The 20,003-nt window shown below is 45.9% G+C and overlaps 1 protein-coding gene across 2 annotated transcripts in view; it reads right to left on the reverse strand.

Annotated features, from left to right (window-relative positions):
* The window catches only part of Akap12 (A-kinase anchoring protein 12), a 95,179-nt gene that overhangs the window by 17,034 nt on the left and 58,142 nt on the right, over nucleotides 1-20,003 (reverse strand). The window contains exon 1 of one of the 2 annotated variants that reach the window (XM_052750964.1): nucleotides 8,362-8,538. The exons of the other annotated variant lie outside the window; for it this stretch is intronic. Within the exon in view, the coding sequence (XP_052606924.1) occupies nucleotides 8,362-8,386 (25 nt within the window). The 5' untranslated portion in view covers nucleotides 8,387-8,538. Of the gene's footprint in view, nucleotides 1-8,361; nucleotides 8,539-20,003 lie in introns of those variants that run through there. 2 annotated transcript variants of the gene reach the window in all.

Raw genomic sequence — 20,003 nt, forward strand, 5'->3', positions numbered from 1 at the left:
ATAAAGTGTAGTGGCATCCCCATGTGCGCGCGCGCGCGCGCACGCGCACACACACACACACACACACACACACACACACACACACACACACACACAAAAATGTAATTTTAAATTGCCTAGTGTTGGTGGTGCACGCCTTTAATGCCAGAACCTGAGAGGCAGAGGCAAGGTGGATCTCTCGTGAGTTCTAGGCCAGCCTGGTCTACAGAGTGCGTTCCTGTCTCATACACATACAGCTACATGATCTGAATTTTATCCTGGGGAGCCACATGGTAGAAGGAGAAAACCAGTTCCCAGAAGTTGTCCTCTGACTTGAATTTGAGATTCTAATGCCTAAGGCTCCTGAACGCTGGGATACAGATGGATAAGATGAAAAATATAGCTTTCCCTTCCCCCAAAGAGACAGAGTACTTTATATAGACACAGTCATCCCGTTCCCCTGCCCAGGTACTTTCCCAGTGACCTAGATGCCCAGATCTCAGACTGGCTTTTTTACATTTGGGCTGAAACACTATTATACCCAACTAGCTAATTAGTGAGCTGGTTGGTTATGCCCATCAAAAACTCAGATGGCTTTTAAAGTGTTTCTTTTCTCCAAAACAAATGTGCTTATTGTTTTGTGGGGCTTTTTGTTTGTTTATGAGCGGGCCTCATCTATCCCGAGGTGGATATGAACTGTGTACCCGAAGTTGGCCTTGAACCTGTAACACTCCTGCCTCTATTTCCTAAGTGCTGGAATTACAGGCATGCACTACCATATCCAAGTTCTTAGCTGAGTTTTGTGAATTCCAAAAATCTCCAGATAGGTAATTACTGATAGGTAATCTATAGAAACAAGGATTCCTATAAAGACAATATGACGAGATGATCACTAACTGTGGCATAATGGTTGCACGACTCATTTTTATGTGCTTCCTCCGGTAGTTTGCTGGTCCTATCTTCTGTCGTCACACTGCCGGGCTCACAGGCAGTACCATTATCCGAATCCCTGATGGAGTTTGAACAGAAGAGGGCAGTGTTGTCCAGTTAGAGTTGGTGAACTATACGGTACAAGACCTTCAGAGCAGAACCCACACAGGCAGTCTGGGTGCACTTTCAAACTCAGCAAAATTGCAAGCTCTGCTGGTGCTCTTTAAGAAAGAAAAAGCCCCAACACTTGGGGGAGGCAGAGGTAGGCAGATCTCTGTGAGTTCCAGGCCAGCTTGATCTATAAAGCAAGTTCCAGGAGAGCCAGAGCTGTTACACAGGAAAAAAAACCCTGTCTTGAAAAACAGAGAGAGAGAAAAAAAAAACCTTGACTTCCAACAGAACCCCTCCAGGGTGTTAAGGAAAGCCTACATCTCAAGTTGGTTCACTTACTCTTAGTATCATGTAAACTCTGTAGGTCCCTTACCCCATTTGGACCCATGTGAGCCTGGTGTGGCCTCTTGTTGTCTATGTTTCCTCCCATCCTTTACCTCCAATTCCTCACTCTTTTAGCTTTCATCCGCCCACCTGTACTTGGGACATTCAAATCACCCATATTTCCCCAGTCCTGGCTGAAGGTAAGAGATCCCCAGACCAGACATCATTCCCATCTACCTGTGAATAATCCTGTATTCACAGACAATACTTAGAAAACAAACAGAAACTTATTTTTGGCAAGATCTCATATACCCAACTCCTTATGTAGCTGAGGCTAGCCTTGAACTGCTGATCCTCCTGCCTCTACCTCCCCAAGTGCTGTGATTACAGGTTATGTACCACAGGTTCAGCTTGAGAAGCTGTTAAATGCTTTAAAGCAAAATAAAAAGAACAGAAAAAAAAAAAAAAAAAGCCCAAAGATGTAGGGATGGCAGGGAAAAGATCTAATCCAGCAAGCTTCTAATGCAGTGGTTCTCAACCTGTGGGATGAGACCCTTTCAAGGGTCACATATCGGATATCCTGCATATCAGATATTTACCTTACAATTCATAACACTAGTAAATTATAGTTAGAAAGTAGCAATGAAATAATTTCATGGTTGGTGGTCAGCACAACATGAAGAACTGTATTAAAGGGTCACAGTGTTAGGAAGGTTGAGAACTACTATTTTAAAGGGAGGGAAGGGAGAAGATAGCTAATAAAAAAAATTGTAAATTTAATAGAGTGGGACAGGCATGGTGCCACATGTCTTTAATCCCAGCACTCTGGAGGCAGAGGCAGATGGATCTCTGAGAGTTTAAGGCCAGCCTGAACTACACAGTCAGTTCCAGGGCAGCCAGGGCTACATAGTGAGATCCTGTCTCCCTGTCTCTCTCTCTCTGTGTCTGTCTGTCTGTCTCTATCTCTGTCTCTCTCATACACACACACACACACACACACACACACACACACACACACACACACACACAAGATAGCTCAGTGGTAGAGCCTTATGGACAGGAACTTGCCCTGCTACCATGATGGACTGTATGCCATTAACTGTAAGCTTACCACCACCACAACCACCACCAATAAACAACACTACCTCTCCGCCCTTCACATAAGGGATAATATTCATGGGGAAGCCTTCCACAGAAGAAGGGCCACTGCTTATCTACCTTCCAGACACAACATCACGCCCCTCTAGTAATGTTTACTCTTCATTCATGGCTTCAAAATCTGATCATTAAAAATTTTTATTAGTCTTGTGTGTGTGTGCTATGTACAGACGGATACATGAGAGCCGCCATGCATGTGTAGGGGTCAGGGGGCAGTTCTGTGGAGTGGGCTCCTTCCTTCCACCTTTACATGGGTTCCGGGGATTAAGTGCAGATCACAGTTGAACTGTGGAGCTAGCCCTTGGCTGTCACTTATGGAGAATCAGTGCAGGGAGCTGAGTCCACAGCTTCCTGCCTAAAGCATGTGTTATATATACACTGAGTGACGCCCCAGCCTACAGAATTATCTGCCTTAGATCTGTCCAACTAGACAGGAAGAGGAAAAGCTTAAAAGGCCAATTGCTAGAAGCAACAGTGACTAGGGGGGTACATTTTCTTGCTCCCTAAAAGTCCATGCAGCAATATAAGCAGTTGTAGAAGAGGCCTTTCCCTCACTGCATACAGTAACTACTCAGGTCAGCTCTCAGTCATCCCGCCAGTGAAGACAAAGGCTGTTCCAACGGCAAGCTCAGGGGTCCAAACAATGCTCGCTCAGACTGGGGCTCTGCTGGGAATGACAGCAGAGTCTCCCCAGGATCCAGATGAGGGTGTTCACTAGAAGAGCCAAGTTAATAGCAACAGGCACCTTCATACTATCCCAGCTAGCAACCCACCGTCTCCCATCCCACGACACAGAAAAAGGCCAGGGAGGAGACTATAATCCCCCCAAGGGTCCAGATGGCCATCTGCAATACCATCTCATAAGCTATGTGTAGGGGTCACAGCTTTTTCACATCTACCAATAGTATAAGCAACATCATACTCTCTAACGGACATGTTCACGGAAGCTTACTGATGCACCCTGCAATTGGCCTCTGAACCCGTTCAATGTGCACGTGGATATAGGATGCATGGATATTCAGCCAGACTTAGAGCAAAAAAATATTTCGGGGGGGGGGGGGGGGGGGGGGGGGGGGTGCGGGAGGACTCCATGTAAACTGAGCTTGTACCAACCTCTTTTTTTCATTGCCACTCCTGAATGACAGTATGACATGTAACAACTATATACAGTATATTAGGTGGTGTGAGCACTCTGTGGGTGTTTCAAATGCAGTGGCATAGGTTGTTTAAATAAAAAAAAAATTTTTTTCTGATGGACACATTTTGTAGGAAGATCTTAGAACCAATTCCCCACAGATGTCAAGAGACGTCCGTACTTAGGAGACTGAAATAAAAGTATTTTACATACACATACACAGACACACACACACATACAACTTAAAAGTAAAAGCAACCTCCTATACCTCATGAAATGTTAATATTTTTATCTTAATGTAGCTGTTCAGTTTTGGTGACACCATTTTTTAAAACAACAACTAAAAAAAAAGTGCACCACCACAAAAACTACAACATTCAATTTTCAGGTTTAGAATAACCAGTGCTCTCTGTCCCCAGGCACAGCTTACTGTGTGTGACATCTGGAACTGTTTAACTTTCCCCCACGATCTCCTGGAATTTTTCCAGGAATTCTCTGCATTCTGAACCCACCCCTTCTATCAAAACACGCCCAACTCAACTCCGCTTGTTCCAAAGCTCATCAGCTAGGAAATCTCCAGGCAGAAGAACCTGTTTTACTGGGATTAACTCAGAGATGTAAAACCCAGTACCGGACCATCCAGGTGACATCATTACGGTGCGGCCTTTGGCCACCACGGTGCAAGGGCATGCCCTGAGATAGCATCATCTAAGCCTCGAGAAGGAGATCCTTATGAGATACTCTGCAGCCAGGCTTGGGAAACTTCCTTTTATGATGAGAGGAAGCTCACAAACCAGGGTTTTCACTACAATTGTTAGGAATAAACAATAGAATTCACAAAGCACCAAGAATACAGAGTCAACATCAGCAGAGGCCAACCCAGCACCTGAACTCTTTGGACCAGATCAGAACCAACACATCACACCAGCCACGTGCAGGGTACTGTGTCGTGCCCCCCCATGATTTACATAAAAATGTGTTGTAAACTGTTTACAATATGCATGAATGCTTCCCTGGTTTAATTTTTTTTTAATCAAAAAATTTTAAATCTCACTGGCTCTTTCCCACTCTTTTTTTTTTTTAAGAACGGGGCTCACTTTGTAGCCCAGGCTAGCCTCGAACTAGAAGTAATTCTTCTGCCTCTGCCTCCCAAGTGCTAGATTACAGGAGTGAGCAACCGTACCTGGATTCCCCAGTGTACTTTGGAGATAAAAAGAACGTTTTTGCTCAATTCAACAAGTAGAAATATTATTAGTTAATCTAAAAATGTGTGAATTAAGGAAACCAGGAAAGACTTATTTTTAATTACGTGCATACGTGGGTGTTAGTGTGTGGGTGTGGGCATCAGTGTAGGTGCCCACAGAGACCAGAAAAGAATGTCAGATCCCCTGGGGCTGAGGTTAAAGTCAGCTGTGAGCTGTCTGATGAGGGTGCTGGGACCAGATCTCAGGTCCTTGGCTCTTTCTTAACAGCTGAGAGACACGTTCTCTTAATTCAGAAAGTAGCCCTGGCCAGGGGTGGTGGCGTATTCTTTAATCCCAGCACTAGGAGACCTCTGTGAGTTTAAGGCCAGCCTGCCTGGTCTACATATCAAGTTCTAGGCCAGCCAGGGATATATAGAAAGATCGTTAAGGAAAAAAAAAAAAAAAAAGAGAGAAAGATGGTTCAGCAGGCAAAGGAACTTGCCAAACAAGCCTAAGAACCCAAGTGGCTGCATCCTGGGGAAAAAAAAAAAAGAGGAAGCAGAAAATTGACAAGGAAAATTGTCTTCCTACAACATACAGCAGTACAGGGATGCACGCGCACACATGCACACACACTAGTAATAAATAAGATGCAAACAAAAAAATGAAAAAGTAGTTCCGGGCTAGCAGAGTGGGTAGAGTGCCCCGCCTAGCATGCGCAAAGCCCTGATGGCCATTCCCAGCACTGCACAAATGAGGTGTGGTAGCACTGGCCTCTAAGTCCAGCACTGGGAAAGTGACACAGGAGGACCAGAGATATAAGGTATGTAAGGTGATCCTCAGCTACACAGGGAGTTGGAAGCCAGCTTAGCCTAGGTGAGACCCTGTCTTTAATTTAAAAAAAAAGGGGGGGGGGCTGAGGGCTGACTTAGTGGTTAAGAGCACTGACTGCTCTTCCAGAGGTCCTGAGTTCAATTCCCAGCAACCACATGGTGGCTCACAACCTTCTATAATTGGATCTGATGCCCTCTTCTGGCACGCAGGTGTACATGCAACTAGAGCACTCAGGTACATAAATAAATAAATCTTTAAATAAAAATGCTGCAGGCAGTCTCGCTGGTGTGCCACCGCTCTGGGCATTAGGGAAGGGACCCTTCATTGCCCACTGTGTCACATACAACTATTTTCTAGTTTCTATGCCTAGTTAATGCTAATGAGAGTCAGGAACGGTGATGCCATGTACTGTGAGCAACCCCTCAGATCTAATTCAGGTTGTACTGTCTACACCTCAGGTGTCTGGATGAACTAGAAGAGAGACGATGAACTCCTGCTTTCGGAAATGAAAAAGCATTTCTAAGTAGTTCCTATACACACCCAGAAACCCTGTCAGTGATTGAGAAGCGTAAGCGCCAGGCCCCTCCTCAAATGCTACAGAAATCCTCTCTTCCCTCTTATTTAAACAAGCAGCTCCAAGCCTTCACTGCTTTTCAAGATTCTGACCAACTAAAGACGACTGAGAACACACCTTCCTTAATCAGTTACTTCACAGAAGAATAGCAACACAAAGACAGTGAAATTCCCTTTGATGAAGTCTCCTTGCTCTTAACTTTTCTGGCCCCCTCCCCTCTTTCTCTCTCTCTCTGAGAAGGTCTCATGTATCCCAGCCTGGCTTTGAACCCTGATCTTCCTGTCTTTACTTCCCCAGTGGTAGGCTCGCAGGTCTGTGATGCCATGCCTAGCTTTTGCAGTATTTGGGCTCAAACTAATAAAATATTGAATGTGGGGCTGGAGAGATGGTTCAGCGGTTAAGAGCACTGGCTCTTCTTCCAGAGGACCCGGATTCAATTACCAGCAAACACATGGCGGCTCACAACTGTCTGTAACTCCAGTTCCAGGGGATCTGACACCCTCACACCAATACACATAAAATAAAGTTTAAAAAAGTAAAAAAAAACAAAAAAAAAGAAAATTGAATATACAAAACAACACCTTATACATTAAAAATATCAGAAGAACGTGAGATCTGGTAGGTCCCCTTTGAAACATGGTTTCATTCATGTAAAAACTAATGACTTGGGGGCTGGAGAGAAGTTGAGAGAATGCACAGCTCTAGCAGAGGCCAGAAGTTCAGATCCCAGCACCCAAGCCAGGCATCTAAAAAAGCGCCTGTAACGATAGGTTTTAGGGGATCCAGCGTCTCTGGCTTCAGAGTGCAGCTGCACTCACATGCATATATCTACAAACAGACTGACACAGACATACACACATTATCACGCCTTTAATCCCAGCACTCGGGAGGCAGAGCCAGGCGGATCTCTGTGAGTTCAAGGCCAGCCTGGGCTACCGAGTGAGTTCCAGGAAAGGCGCAAAGCCACACAGAGAAACCCTGTCTCGAAAAACCAAAAAAAAGAAAAAAAGGATAAATAAATAAATCTTAAAGAAAATAACTAATGACTTGGGAAAAGAGAATATTATTTATTTTTTTTTAGGTTTCATTTATCTATTAATTTCTAGGTTTCACAAATTTCCACACTGGCCACTGGTAGAAAGACAAAGTTAGATAGGAGACAGACTACGAAGGCGCTCTTGGTGTAAACAGGCTGAACTATAGGAAGTGAGAGATATTTTTAGCTTTGCTAAACTTTCAAATTCATTTCAAATTCCACAGGGAGACGCAGTTGTGTAGGGAGTAGTTACACGGAGAAACTACTGAAGCCCTAGGAAGTTTATGCCCCACTTTAAGACAACGGATTTGGCAGTGTCCATTTCAAAGGTTTAAGTCAGAGCCGCTTTTATAAATGTAAGTTAGCAAGTGGAGTTTAGTTTTCCGAGGGGGCGAAAGAGAAAGAAAACATAAACACACAGTCCCCTAAGAAAAGCCCAGCCACAGCACAACTGCCTAAGACTACATACAAACGCATTCTGAAAGCCTGGCGTAGACAGTCCACTCTTCAGAAGTAGGCATTACATTATGACTTATACAACTAGATTCCCAGAAAACCTTTTTTATTTATTTATTACTATTTTTACTAACATCTAAATGGTGTTTCTTGCTATAGATTTAGGACCTATGGCTTTATTAATACCAACTACTCAAGCCAAAACTAAAACATTAGTCTGACACACGACTTCACCCACCGTTCTTATTAGTAAGCACCAGGAAACCCCAAACACTTGCAATTTCTCAGGCGTGGGAACTTTAAAAAATTAGACTAACTAGAACAGGTTATCCACAGCGTATCTGACACTTTTTCGATTCGGCTAGCTGCTATGGCTCCTCTGACAGCCCCCCTCCCGCTTCCCTGAGGGTAAAGGGTAAAAGGGTCCCTAACCAAATGCATCTTCCCATTAGCGCTTCCAGGACGGTTTTGGTTTAAATAAAAGTAAGACGTGAGGTTCATCGGTTGCTGTGGGACTATGGACCGCTCTCCTGAAGAAAGTGCAGGAAGAGAAATGGAAAGCCAATAAAGTTCCAGCCACGGCTCACTGCTAGAGACTTTCCAGTAACTTTTGCCCCGCCGAGGGAGAACCAAGTCTTACCTGTGATGGTAATCGTTCCCAACATATTTGGTAGCAGTCTTCGCCCTCCTACGGCACCTGGCAGAAACCTCCGTCTCCTCCCTGCTAGCCCAGGAAGCTGTCGGTGTGATCAGAAGAAACGAAGTCCCAACCACCCTCAGAGCATCAGGGAGAGCTCTGGAGCCTTAGGGATGCAGCAGTGAGCTGGGAAGACGCTTCTCCGGCCTAATTATAGGAGGACCCCGCCCTTGCCCTAGACCCCGCCCACGCCCCAGGGCCACGCCCACAGCCCGCCCGCCCACACCTCTGCCCTGACTTGGCGGCACCAACCGGGGAAGTCACGTGCCCCATTGTACAGGTCTCTGTGCGTGGTCCACAGCGACCCAGGGAGGGCGATTTTAAGTCTCCGGGGTGAAGGAGACCCCAAGGATCAGTATTTGATCCAAGCGGTGACTTCATCCCTGGCACCAACTCCTGCATCTCAAGCTTTTAAAATTATGGAAAGGCAATAACTGCAAAGATATTGAATTCTCCGATTTTTAACGCCGTGTTCTGGGTCCTTCAGCTGGTTTAAAGGCAGATGGGGTGCTGAACGGCATTCCCTTTTTAAAGTCTACGGTATTTTATAGGTTGCCCTCTGTTTCCTACACACCGGCCGGTGTGAAGATCCACACACAGCTCTCCGCAACCGCGTTTCCCAGGCTTTTCGTGAAGGGTTGTTTGTTACAAAGCAAACGGTCTTCAGAACTTACTCAAGACAACTTTTTCAAAAGCAGACATATCTGAGCCTTGGGTCTTTCCCTTTTTGGTGGTAGAAACGAGCTAAACATTTGGCTCAAACCGCACCAATATTCCCCTGCCTCTAACAAACAACAAGCACGTAGCAAATAAATAAAACAGAAGCCGTATTAAAAATTCAGGCAACCCGTATTTCTTTTTTCCGCTAATCTTGACACTGTTTCTCTACAAAGACACAAGTAATAAATGAAATGGGTCTTCTGTTAGCAAAGGTCCATTAGGTTTGCAGAGTTTTGGGGTGTTTTTTTTTTTTCATCTTTTTCCTATTTATCACAGCATGCCTTGCCTGTCTGCGCAAACACTCACAAATAAAAGGTTTTATTATTGCTCTTTTCTTTAGACCTAAAGGCCTTATTCATGACTGTTTAGGGGCCTGGAGCGAGGATATAGTGTGAAAAAGAACAGGCAAAGATATGTAACCCGGGGGGCGGGAGCAGGGGGGGATCGGAGCTGGGGGGGAGCTAAAAAAAAAAAAAATCGAAGGTTGGAGCCCATCTGTCAGACATGGCAAATGTTGCTCCTTCTTGCCACCAGGGGGCGCGACGCACCATGTTCAGGCTCAGACAGAAGAAAGCCAATTCCTGTTAGGCAATTTCCTACACAGATCAGCTTCCCAGACAACACCCAACTTGGCTGTGAGTCTAGGTAAGCAGGGTCTTATCTTGATTGGTTAAGACCTGGAAGCAGACCTCGGCCCTACGCATTCCCAACAGCTGGGATTCCAGGCAGCCCAGCCACCCCACTCCAACACCGCCATACTGGTGGATTAGAAGCCCATAGAGGCAGCAGCGTCAGTGGTCTGCATTAAATGAGACACTCCCCTAGAGTGTCCCAGGAGCCCTGAAGCCCCCAGGGACCTGAGGAGATACTGAATCACTTCTCAGCACTCGCCACTGCGGACAGCACATGGCTGTCACTGGGCTCTCTGTGGACTCGGGTTTATAGAACTGTATCACCGACACCTTCCCTTCTGAATCCAAATTCTAATAACAGCTATGCCACTGTGATAGCTAAGGGGAAATTTTCCTAGATACAAAATTCGGACACAAAACGACACCTTTTTAAAAAGGTGAATGTAAGCTCTTGGCTTTCGTGACACAGCGGACAACACCTCCACATCTGAAATGTGATTCTCAGAGAGGCAGCTAACGCCAGAAGGCAGAGCCATGGATGGTATGTATGCAAGGGGTTGACTCTCCTGGCACCCCGTTCTCTGGGATCTCTACCTCCCTAAGCAATGCAGGCCAGAGTATATGGCATGGCTGCCCGGCAAGGCCTCTGGATCCGGCCTTAAAAAGAAAAGCCATCAGTCAGGAGAGATGCAGAAGAAAGGATCAGACAGGCGGTCACAGGAAATGCAAGTGACTTTCCTTCGGCATCTCTTCCATTCCACTCAAGTTAAATAAGTTTTAGATTCAGATTATCACCATTCAAAGCAAAACACAAAACAAAACAAAACAAAAAAAAACGGATAATATACGTCCATCATTTGGTGGATGGTGTGGGGGGGGGGAAGGGAGGGGGGTGTCTTAAATCTGTATGGTTCCACCAACAAATATTTGCCAAGTTCTTGTTCATTTTTTTATTTTTCAAGGTTTATTTATTTATTACCTGTGCAGTGTTCTGCCTGCATGTATGCTTGGACGCTAGAGGAGGGCACCAGATCTCACTGCAGAGGGTTGGGAGCCACCATGTGGTTGCTGGGAATTGAACTCAGGACCTCTGGAAGAGCAGCCAGCAGCCAGTGCTCTAAACCTCTGAGCCATCTCTCCAGCCCTCTTGTTCCATTTTTGTTGGGTGAAACCCGTCGGGGGTCAATCAGATACTGTCTTGAGCCTCAGGGATCTCAGTTGTGAGTGGCAGCCACACCCAGGGGAAGAAAATTTAGCTCGCCCTGGGAGGTAACATTTGAGCTAGCCTAAGAAAAGATGAGGACTCCCCAACATGGGGCACAAAGACGCAACAGCATGGCGCAGTGACTGGAGAGCAGGATTCTTAGGGACTCACGGGTGTGTGCCTCACAGTTACTGTTCCTTGAAGTTCATGTGCAGAGGCCCAGGACAGGGCGGGAGACTAGAGAGACTGACTGGAGAGCAGAGAGATTATACACCAGGAAGCAGTGTACACCTTTAATCCCAGCACTGCAGAGGCAGAGGCAAGAGGATCTCTTAGTTCGAGGCCACCCTGGCTTATGCAAAATGAGTTCCAGAACAGCCAAGGCTATACAGAGAAACCCTGTCTCAGAGAGAGAGAGAAAACTTTGTAGCAGCACAGTCTTAGGAAGAAGTGGGGCAGCCAGGGGTAGTGTACATGCTTGTGATTCCATCACTGTGGACAGAAGCAGAAGATCAGCAGTTCAAGGCTAGCCTCAGCTACATGACGAGTTTGAGGTCAGCCTGTGCTACATGAGGACCTGTCTCAAAAATAAAAATAAAAAAATAAAGTAATGGGGCAAATAATCTGCCTACAGTAGTAGATGTTTAGTTAAAGAAGGTATACAGAGCTGGGAATGGCAGCACACACCTGTAATGCCAGCACTTAGGTGGTGGAGGCAGAAAGATCAGGAGTTCAAGGCTACCCTCAGCTACAAAGTGAGTCTAAGACCAGTCAAGCTTTTAGACCATGTCTCAAAGGAGTAAACACAGAAAGAAAGACACAAACAAGAGACACAAATGTGGGGCTAGAGAGATGGCTGAGCCATTAAAAGTGTATACTACTCTTGCAGAGGACCCGAGTTGGGAGTCAGGTTTCCAGCACCCATTTTGGGTGACTTACAACCACCTGTAACTCCAGCTCTAGGGGATCTGATGCCCTCTTCTGGACTCAGAGGGTACCTGCACTCACATGTGCACATACCCACACATATATACATAATCTGAAAAATAGGGGGCTGTTGGCATGGCTTATGGGTTAAAAGCACTGGCTATTCTTCTAGAGGATCAGGGTTCAATTCCTGAATCTACCTGGTGGCTCATGCACATCTGTAACTCCAGACCTAGACCCAGACCCAGGGGATCAGATGCTATCTTCTGGCCTCCGTGGGCACTTCAGACATATGGTGCACAGATATACATCCCCCCCTTTTTTGTTTTTGTTTTTTTTTTAATTAAATTATTTACTTATTTATTTTTAGATTTATTTATTTATTATGTATACAGAAGAGGGCGCCAGATCTCATTACAGATGGTTGTGAGCCACCATGTGGTTGCTGGGAATTGAACCCAGGACCTCTGGAAGAGCAGCCAGTGTTCTTAACCTCTGAGCCATCTCTCCAGCCCTTTTTTTGTTTTTTGTTTTTGGGAGTTTCTCTGTGTAGCCTCAGCTGACTCACTCTGTAGACCTGGCTGGCCTCAAACTCACAGAGATCCACCTGCCTCTACCTCCCCAGTGCTAAGATTAAAGGCGTGTGCCGCCGCCACTCAGCACATGCACAGACATACATCAAGGCAAATGCATACACATAAAATGAGAAAATCTCAAGAGAAAAAACAAATTTAATTAAAAAAAAAAAAAAGAAAAATCTTTGAGAGAAATGCTAACAGACTCATGAAAAGATGTTCAACATCATTATCCGTTAGAAATACGCAAATTAAAACCACTTCCCGCCCACCAGGATGCTAATCACCAAACGACAACAATAACAGGGAATGAGGAAGCAGGGAGGCTGACTGGAAAATGCCTGGGACTTCCCCAAAGTCTAACACAGTTGCCAGATGACCCGGCAACAGGTGTACACTCAGGAGAAATGACAACACACATCCACAGGAAAACCTGGACGTGACAGGTCATAGGGACCTCGGGGACAAAGTGACAACTTTAGTGTCCATCCTCCAACACAGGACAAACGAGTTCGGTGCATCTACGTAAGAAAATAGCAGTGATGAAAAAGAATGAAGTATGTGGCGGCTGGAGGAGCGGCCCCCGAGCCTGAGAGCACCGGCTGCTCTCGCAGAGGACCCAGGTTCAATTCTCAGCCCCCATGAGGCAGCTCACAACTGTCTATAACTCCACTTCCAGAGGTCCTGATGACTGGCCCCTGAAGACATTGTTTTGAGACAGGGTCTTACTGTATATATATAGCCCAGGTTAGCCTCAAGGCATATACAAACAGAGGGCACAGATATATGTGCAGGCCGACCACCCATACACATGTCATAAAAATTAAAAAGTGGCCAAGGTAGTCAGAACTAGTGGCTTACAGCTATAATCCCAGGATCTAGACGGCTGAGGCAGGAGACTTGCCATCTTTGAGGCCAGCCTAGGCTACATATCAAATACTAGCCTAGCCAGGGCCACCTAGCAAGACTGTATCTCAACCCCAACCCACCTTCACACACAAAAAGCTAAGATAATAAAACTTATGTATACTTTGTCACAATGGGGGAAAAAATGACACAGACATAAGACACAGCTAAAGAAAACCACAGTGAGAAGGAGGGAGAAAAAAAATCACCAATGGAAAAGGGAAATGCTTCCCATAAGCCTATGACTTCCTGAGAAGTCTTGTTCTGGGGACAGGCAGTCCCTGCTAGCACATCAGTTGTGGACCTTGTTGTCCAGGGCACACCCTTCCTTGGGCTGCTGTTTGGGAGCAGAGAAAGCTTCCCACTATTCTTTGGGGCATAGGGATAGTCTGGTTGTTGGTTAAGCGGCGGCGCCCGTGGCGGAGGAGAGTGCTGATCGGAAGAATCTCAAGTCATGGTTACCTTTCCAGAGCTTTATTGGGAGAGAGGGGGAGAGAGAGAGACAGAGAGACAGAGACAGAGAGACAGAGAGAACAGACGGAAGGAGAGCGGAAAGAGAAGGGGCCGCACAGAGGGCCTGCCTGCTTTTTAGGCTGGTGACATAGTTAAGGACAGAATCCTTACATTGGTGAATTAGCATATTTGGCCTCATTTATACATCACTGTCTGGAAGATCACCTGGGACAATGCAAGCAAGGGACCACTGCCAACTGCACAGTAGGCTGACTTGTCCACTTTTGGAGGGTGGGTGTGTCTTGTTTGTGTGTTCTGAGACAGTGTCTTACGTAGCACAGGCTGGCCTTGAACTTATCTTCCTGTCTCTCTCTCCCGAGTGCTGGAATAAGAAGCATGGGCTACTCTACCTGGCTTTTTTATATGTTTTTGTTTGTTTTGTTTTGAGACAGGGTCTTACTGTGTATAAATAGCCCAGGTTAGCCTCAAGTCTCAACTTTCCTGCCTTGGCTTCCCCAGTGCTGGGATTTTAGGTGTGTGTCCCGATGCCTGGATCTCAATAGTAAACTTTCAATAACTTCTAGATTTCTCATAACACCTAACAGAATTCAAATCCTGGGTAACAGTGGCCGGGCTGTATTGCTTAGTGATCCCAGCAGGGGGAAATGTCTGTGCATGATCAGAGAGCGCACCCAGCACGCACAGTCGCATAAGCACTCAGATTGTTTGATCCGAGCTAGTTGATTCCACGGTTGGTTGATTAGATGTGGAATTTGCAGCCCTGGAGGATACACCATATACTGAATATTAGACAGTCTCACTGTGTAGCCCTGGATGTCCTGGAACTCACTCTGTAGACCAGGCTGGCCTCGAACTCAGGGATCTGCCTGTCCCTGACTCTCAAGTGCTGGGATTAAAAGCTAATAAAGGTTATACTGAGTATTTGTAAGGATACTGACAAGTTTAACAACAGGCTAGCTGGTTCTACAGGGCTCTGCGCATTCAGGTCTCTGCCCCATGCAGCAACAGCACTAGCTAATTGAATTTTATGGTCCAGATGCATTGGACACGTTAACGTAGATATGGCTATTTAAATTTGAAAAATCCAAATAAATAATCTGGAGAGCATGGAAATTGAAAACACTTAAAAAGCATGGGGGAAAATAAGCATTAAAAACTCAATTTGAAGGAGGGCTGGAGAGATGGACCAGCAGTTAAGAGTGTATGCTGGCCGGGAGGTGGTGGCGCATGCCTTTAATCCCAGCACTCGGGAGGCAGAGCTAGGTGGATCTCTGTGAGTTCAAGGCCAGCCTGGTCTCCAAAGCGAGTTCCAGGAAAGGCGCAAAGTTACAAAGAGAAACCCTGTCTTGAAAAACCAAAAAAAAAAAAAAAAAAAAAAAAAGAACATTGAGAGAACTTTGGGGTTGGGGTTTTAGCTCAGTGGTAGAGCACTTGCCTAGCAAGCGCAAGGCCCTGGGTTCGGTCCTCAGCTCAAAAAAAAAGAGTGTATGCTGCTCCGACAGAGGACTTGACTCTGGTTGCCACCTTCCACATCAGGCAGTTCACAAACACCTTCAACTCACAGAAATCTACTTGTCTCTGCCTCCTGGATGCTGGGAATTAAAGGTGTAGTAAGTAAACCAAACCCACCCTTACTTATTCAGAGTAAAACCAGAGAGTAAATGGTATATTTGATGGATTCCCAAATGCTGTATGTGTGGCGTGTGTGTGTCTTTAAAAATTATTCGCTGTGTGTGTTGTATGCATTCATGGGTGTGTGTGCACCCACCTGTGTGTGAACACACCTGTGTATTTGCACGTGGAGGTCAGAGGTCAATGTCTGATGTTTTCTGCCATTCTCCTCCACCTTATTTTTGAGACAAGGTCTCTAAATGACCTAGGAGCTTGTCATTTCGGCTAGACTGTCTGGCTAGCAAGCCTTCAGAATCCGTCTGTCTCTACCCTCCCAGTGCTGGGGTCATAGACATAAGCCAGAGCACCCAGCTCTCTAGGAGGATGTGGGGGATCCAAATTCTGGTCCTCGCGCTTACATGCAGAGCAAGCACTTCACTCACTGATCGCCTTCCCATTTCTCCTTAAGTCTGAATCAAAAGGAGTGGGAAGGAGGTACCATCTGAAGCTACAGACTCAGAAGAAATAACGGGGATTATATACACGACACTCTCCATTACATACACATATACTCTCCATTACAGCAATATCTGCCCTCAACAATAATGTCAGCCCCAAACCACCCATGTAAGCAGTCTCAAACTTTCTAGTAGCCACATTGGAAAGAACAAAAGAAAGTGTGTGTGTGTGTGTGTGTGTGTGTGTATAAAATGTGTGTGTATGTATATGTATATATATGTGTGTGTATTTATACATATGTGTATGTATGTCTCTCTCTCTCTCTCTCTCTGACTTCGGATCTAAGTTACGAATTCAGCATCCTGTGTGCCACTCTGCTCTCTCCACGCCCCTGCCATGATGGTCATGGACTAACCCTCTGAAACTGTAAGCAAGTCCCCAATTGAGTGCTGTCTCTTATAAGAGTTGCCGTGGTCATGGTGTCTCTTCACAGCAACAGAACAGTGACTAAGACACGTGGGAAATGAACTTCCCCCCGAGTGAGTTGCCTGGATTTCTAGCTGACAGCGTACTGAATGGAAATGTATGGTGGAGATTCTTTTCCGTGAGCTTCAAGAAGCTGACGTCTCCAGGAAGCACATAAGGGATTAGGTCTGGATGGCGGCAAGTTGGACAGCAGCGCATCCATCATGCTGACCCTGATGGAATCCTAATGTGTCTGAACACATGAGCGGAAATTAGTTTGACCAGGGAGAGACACTTGGAGCCAAGCTTTGACAATCATGACGAAATCAACACACTTCATTCAAGTTCACTTGCTGATTCTCTCGGTAGGCTTGGGCAGCAACAGCAAGTACTATAAACCTGGTACACTGCTCCCAGCCAACCAGTGGCCACTGCTCACTGTTCCGAAGTCTGGAAGTCATCATGGGAAGGGCCTGGTGGGGGCCTTCTCTGGGACCGGAGACTCTTGGTTGACATTCTGGGCATTTCATTTGTTTGTATTTGTTGTACTAGGCATTGAATTTAGGGCCTCAAGCATGCTGTGGAGGGTTCTGAAAAGTCACTTTTAGGGCTTGCTGAGATGGCTCAGAAGGTAAAGGCGGTCACTGCCGGGCTTGATGGCTTTAGTTAGATCCCTGTGACCCACCTGCTGTAAGCTGCCCTCTGACCACCACATGGAACACTGTGGCGCGCGCGCACACACACACACACACACACACACACACACACTGTAATAACAATCACACACACTAAGGGTTTTTTTTTTTTTTTTTTGCCATATTTGGGGCTGGAAAGATGGCTCAGTAGTTAAGAGCACTAGCTGATCTTGGAGGGACCTGGGATTGGATCCCAGCACCCACGTCGTACACAGACATACATGCAGGCAAAATGCCCTTACACACAAAACAATACAAATAACTTTTTTTTTTTTGAAAAGATAAAAAGGCAGGGTGTCTCACTGGCCTAGAACACACCAAGGAGACTAGACTGGCTGACCAGGAAGTCCCAGAGACCTAAACCTCCTCAGCACTGGGATTACAAGCATGTTCCATACTAAACCTGGCTTTTTAAATGGAGGTTGAGGAGGGGGGTGCTGTACTGAAGTCCATAAGCATGTTTACCAACTGAATCATCTCCCCAGTCCTCTTTTTTTTTTTTTTGAAAAAGGTCTTCCGTACCCCAGGTTAGCCTTGAACTCAATATACAGCTGAAGGGGACCTTGAACAGTTGCTCCAGCTTTTACCTCCCAAGTGCGGAGATTCCAGGCATGCAGCACCAGGCCTGGCTTTATTCTTCTGTTTTAAAGAGATTGAGAAATAAACTTAAAACCAAGAAGTAGTACTAGTGAAATCTAGTTGGTTTTGGCAGGCCTCCATCCAGCACATTCCTGTTGGAAATATACATAAGTCCTGGCGTTTTTTTCTTTTGATTCAAGGCAGCTTCTTTTCTCTGGAGATATTAGGAAAGATGAAAGAAGAGACGTGATTGATGTTTGCAAAATACTTAGCGGGCTGCCCGTGAAAAGGGGGATGAGTGTGCTCTACACAGCCCTCGAAGTCAGCCCTGGAACTGGGGGGGGCAGTTGGAGGGAGGCAGATTTTCAGGCCTCCTTTTATGGAGAAAACTCCCCAGAAGAGGAGACTACAGTGGGCAGGGACCTGACATCCCATCCTCACAGCTGTCTTCCACTAAGGCTTCTTGGTCCCAGATTTGACTTTCTGATCTAACAACCACAGGGGTGGTGTGCTAGGCTAACTGCCCCCTCCCACTACCTGGTACCTCCTCATTTGGATAGAGCTTCCCCCCGCCCCCCGTTTTTTTCATTTTTAGAGACAAGTTCTCATACAGCCTAAATTGGCCTTAAATGGGCTAATGTGACTGAGGATGACCTTGAACTTCTGACCCCTTTTCATTATCTCCTGGGAGCTTCTTTTATTGTTTGTTTTTGTTTTTTCCAGACAGGGTTTTTCCAGGTAGTTTTTGGTGCCTGTCCTGGATCTCGCTCTGTAGAACAGGCTGGCCTTGAACTCACAGAGACCCGCCTGGCTCTACCTCTGGGATTAAAGGCGTGCACCACCACCGCCCAGCTTCCTGTGAGCTTCTTTACAGGCAGATGCTACCATATCCCAATTTAATGTGGCTCGAGCGCTCAAACCCAGGACTTTGTGGATACTAGATATACACTCCAACTGAGCCACATCCCAGGTCCTGAAGAGAGAGGGCCCTTAAAACGGCAATTAAGCCAAGAATGGTGGCTCTAACCTAGAGAATCCAAGACTAGTCTGGGCTATAAGTTCAGGGCAACCATGGGGAGAGCCTTTTTCACCCCAAGGCAGGGTTTCTCTGTGTATCTGGCTGTCCTGGAACTCACTTGTAGAACAGGCTGTCCTCAAACTCACAGAGATCTGTCTGCCTCTGCCTCCCGAGAGCTAGGATTAAAGGTCTGCGCCACCACCGCTCAGCTGAGTCTTGTTTTTTCTTTAAATTTTCTTTACTTTTATTTTATGTGTGTTGGTGTTTTGCCTGCATGTATGTCTGTGTGAGAGTGTCAAATCCCCTGGAACCGGAGTTATAGAGAGCATCCAGCTGCCATGTGGGTGCTGGAAATTGAACCCAGGTCCTCTGGAAGAGCAGTCAGTGCTCTTAACCGCTGAGCCATCTCTCCAGCCCCTGGTTGAGAGTCTTTAACATAAAAATAAAAAAGCTGGATAAACAGTTTAAAAAATGAGGTCACTTAGGGTGGGTTCTCACCCAAACTACCTGGTGTCCTCCTCATGAGAAGAAATTTGGATCCTTAGAGCATCCAGGAATGTAGGAAGGAAGGACATGTGGGTTGGCCAAAAAGCAGTCACCTGCAAGCCAAGGCGAGGTCTCAGGAGTCATGGAACCTGTTCACCAGACTCTGAGAATGATAAATGTCTGTCTCTATGTCATCTGGTCTACAGCTCTGCCTGAGCAGCCCCAGCAGACTCATACAGTGAGGTAATGGCCACATGTTTGGCACCCTTCTAATCACGACACACCCATGTTAAGATACATTAAAGCTGGAGGCAAGATGGCTCCGTCAAAAACAGAACAAAACAAAGCAAAACAACAACAACAACAACAACAACAACAAAAAGCACTTGCTGTCAAGCCTGGTGACCCGAGTTCGATCTCTGGGACTCTTATGGTAGAAAGAGAATACCAGTTCTGTCTGGTGACTTCTGTATGAGCACACACACACACACACACACACACACACACACACACACACACACACACAAGTTTAAACATCTAAAGATACATTAAAGCAGTCATGCATTGTAGTGCACGTCTTTAATCTCATCACTTGGGTGGCCGAGGGAGGGAGATTTCTTGAATTCTAGGCCAGCCAGAGTTACAGAGATCCCCATCTTAAAAAACAAGAGCAAAAAGATATACTTATTAGACTTATCATATATTAATTTTTCACCTGAATAACTAATGCTTGTATCGTTAACACTAGAGGTCCAAGGACTACTTGACAGTTCTCTACACAAACTTTTTTTTTTTTTTTTTTGGTTTTTTGAGACAGGGTTTCTCTGTAGCTTT

This window comes from Peromyscus californicus, unplaced genomic scaffold, assembly GCF_007827085.1.
Source record: "Peromyscus californicus insignis strain IS unplaced genomic scaffold, ASM782708v3 Scaffold_22__1_contigs__length_63687245, whole genome shotgun sequence".
Taxonomy (NCBI): Eukaryota; Metazoa; Chordata; class Mammalia; order Rodentia; family Cricetidae; genus Peromyscus; species Peromyscus californicus.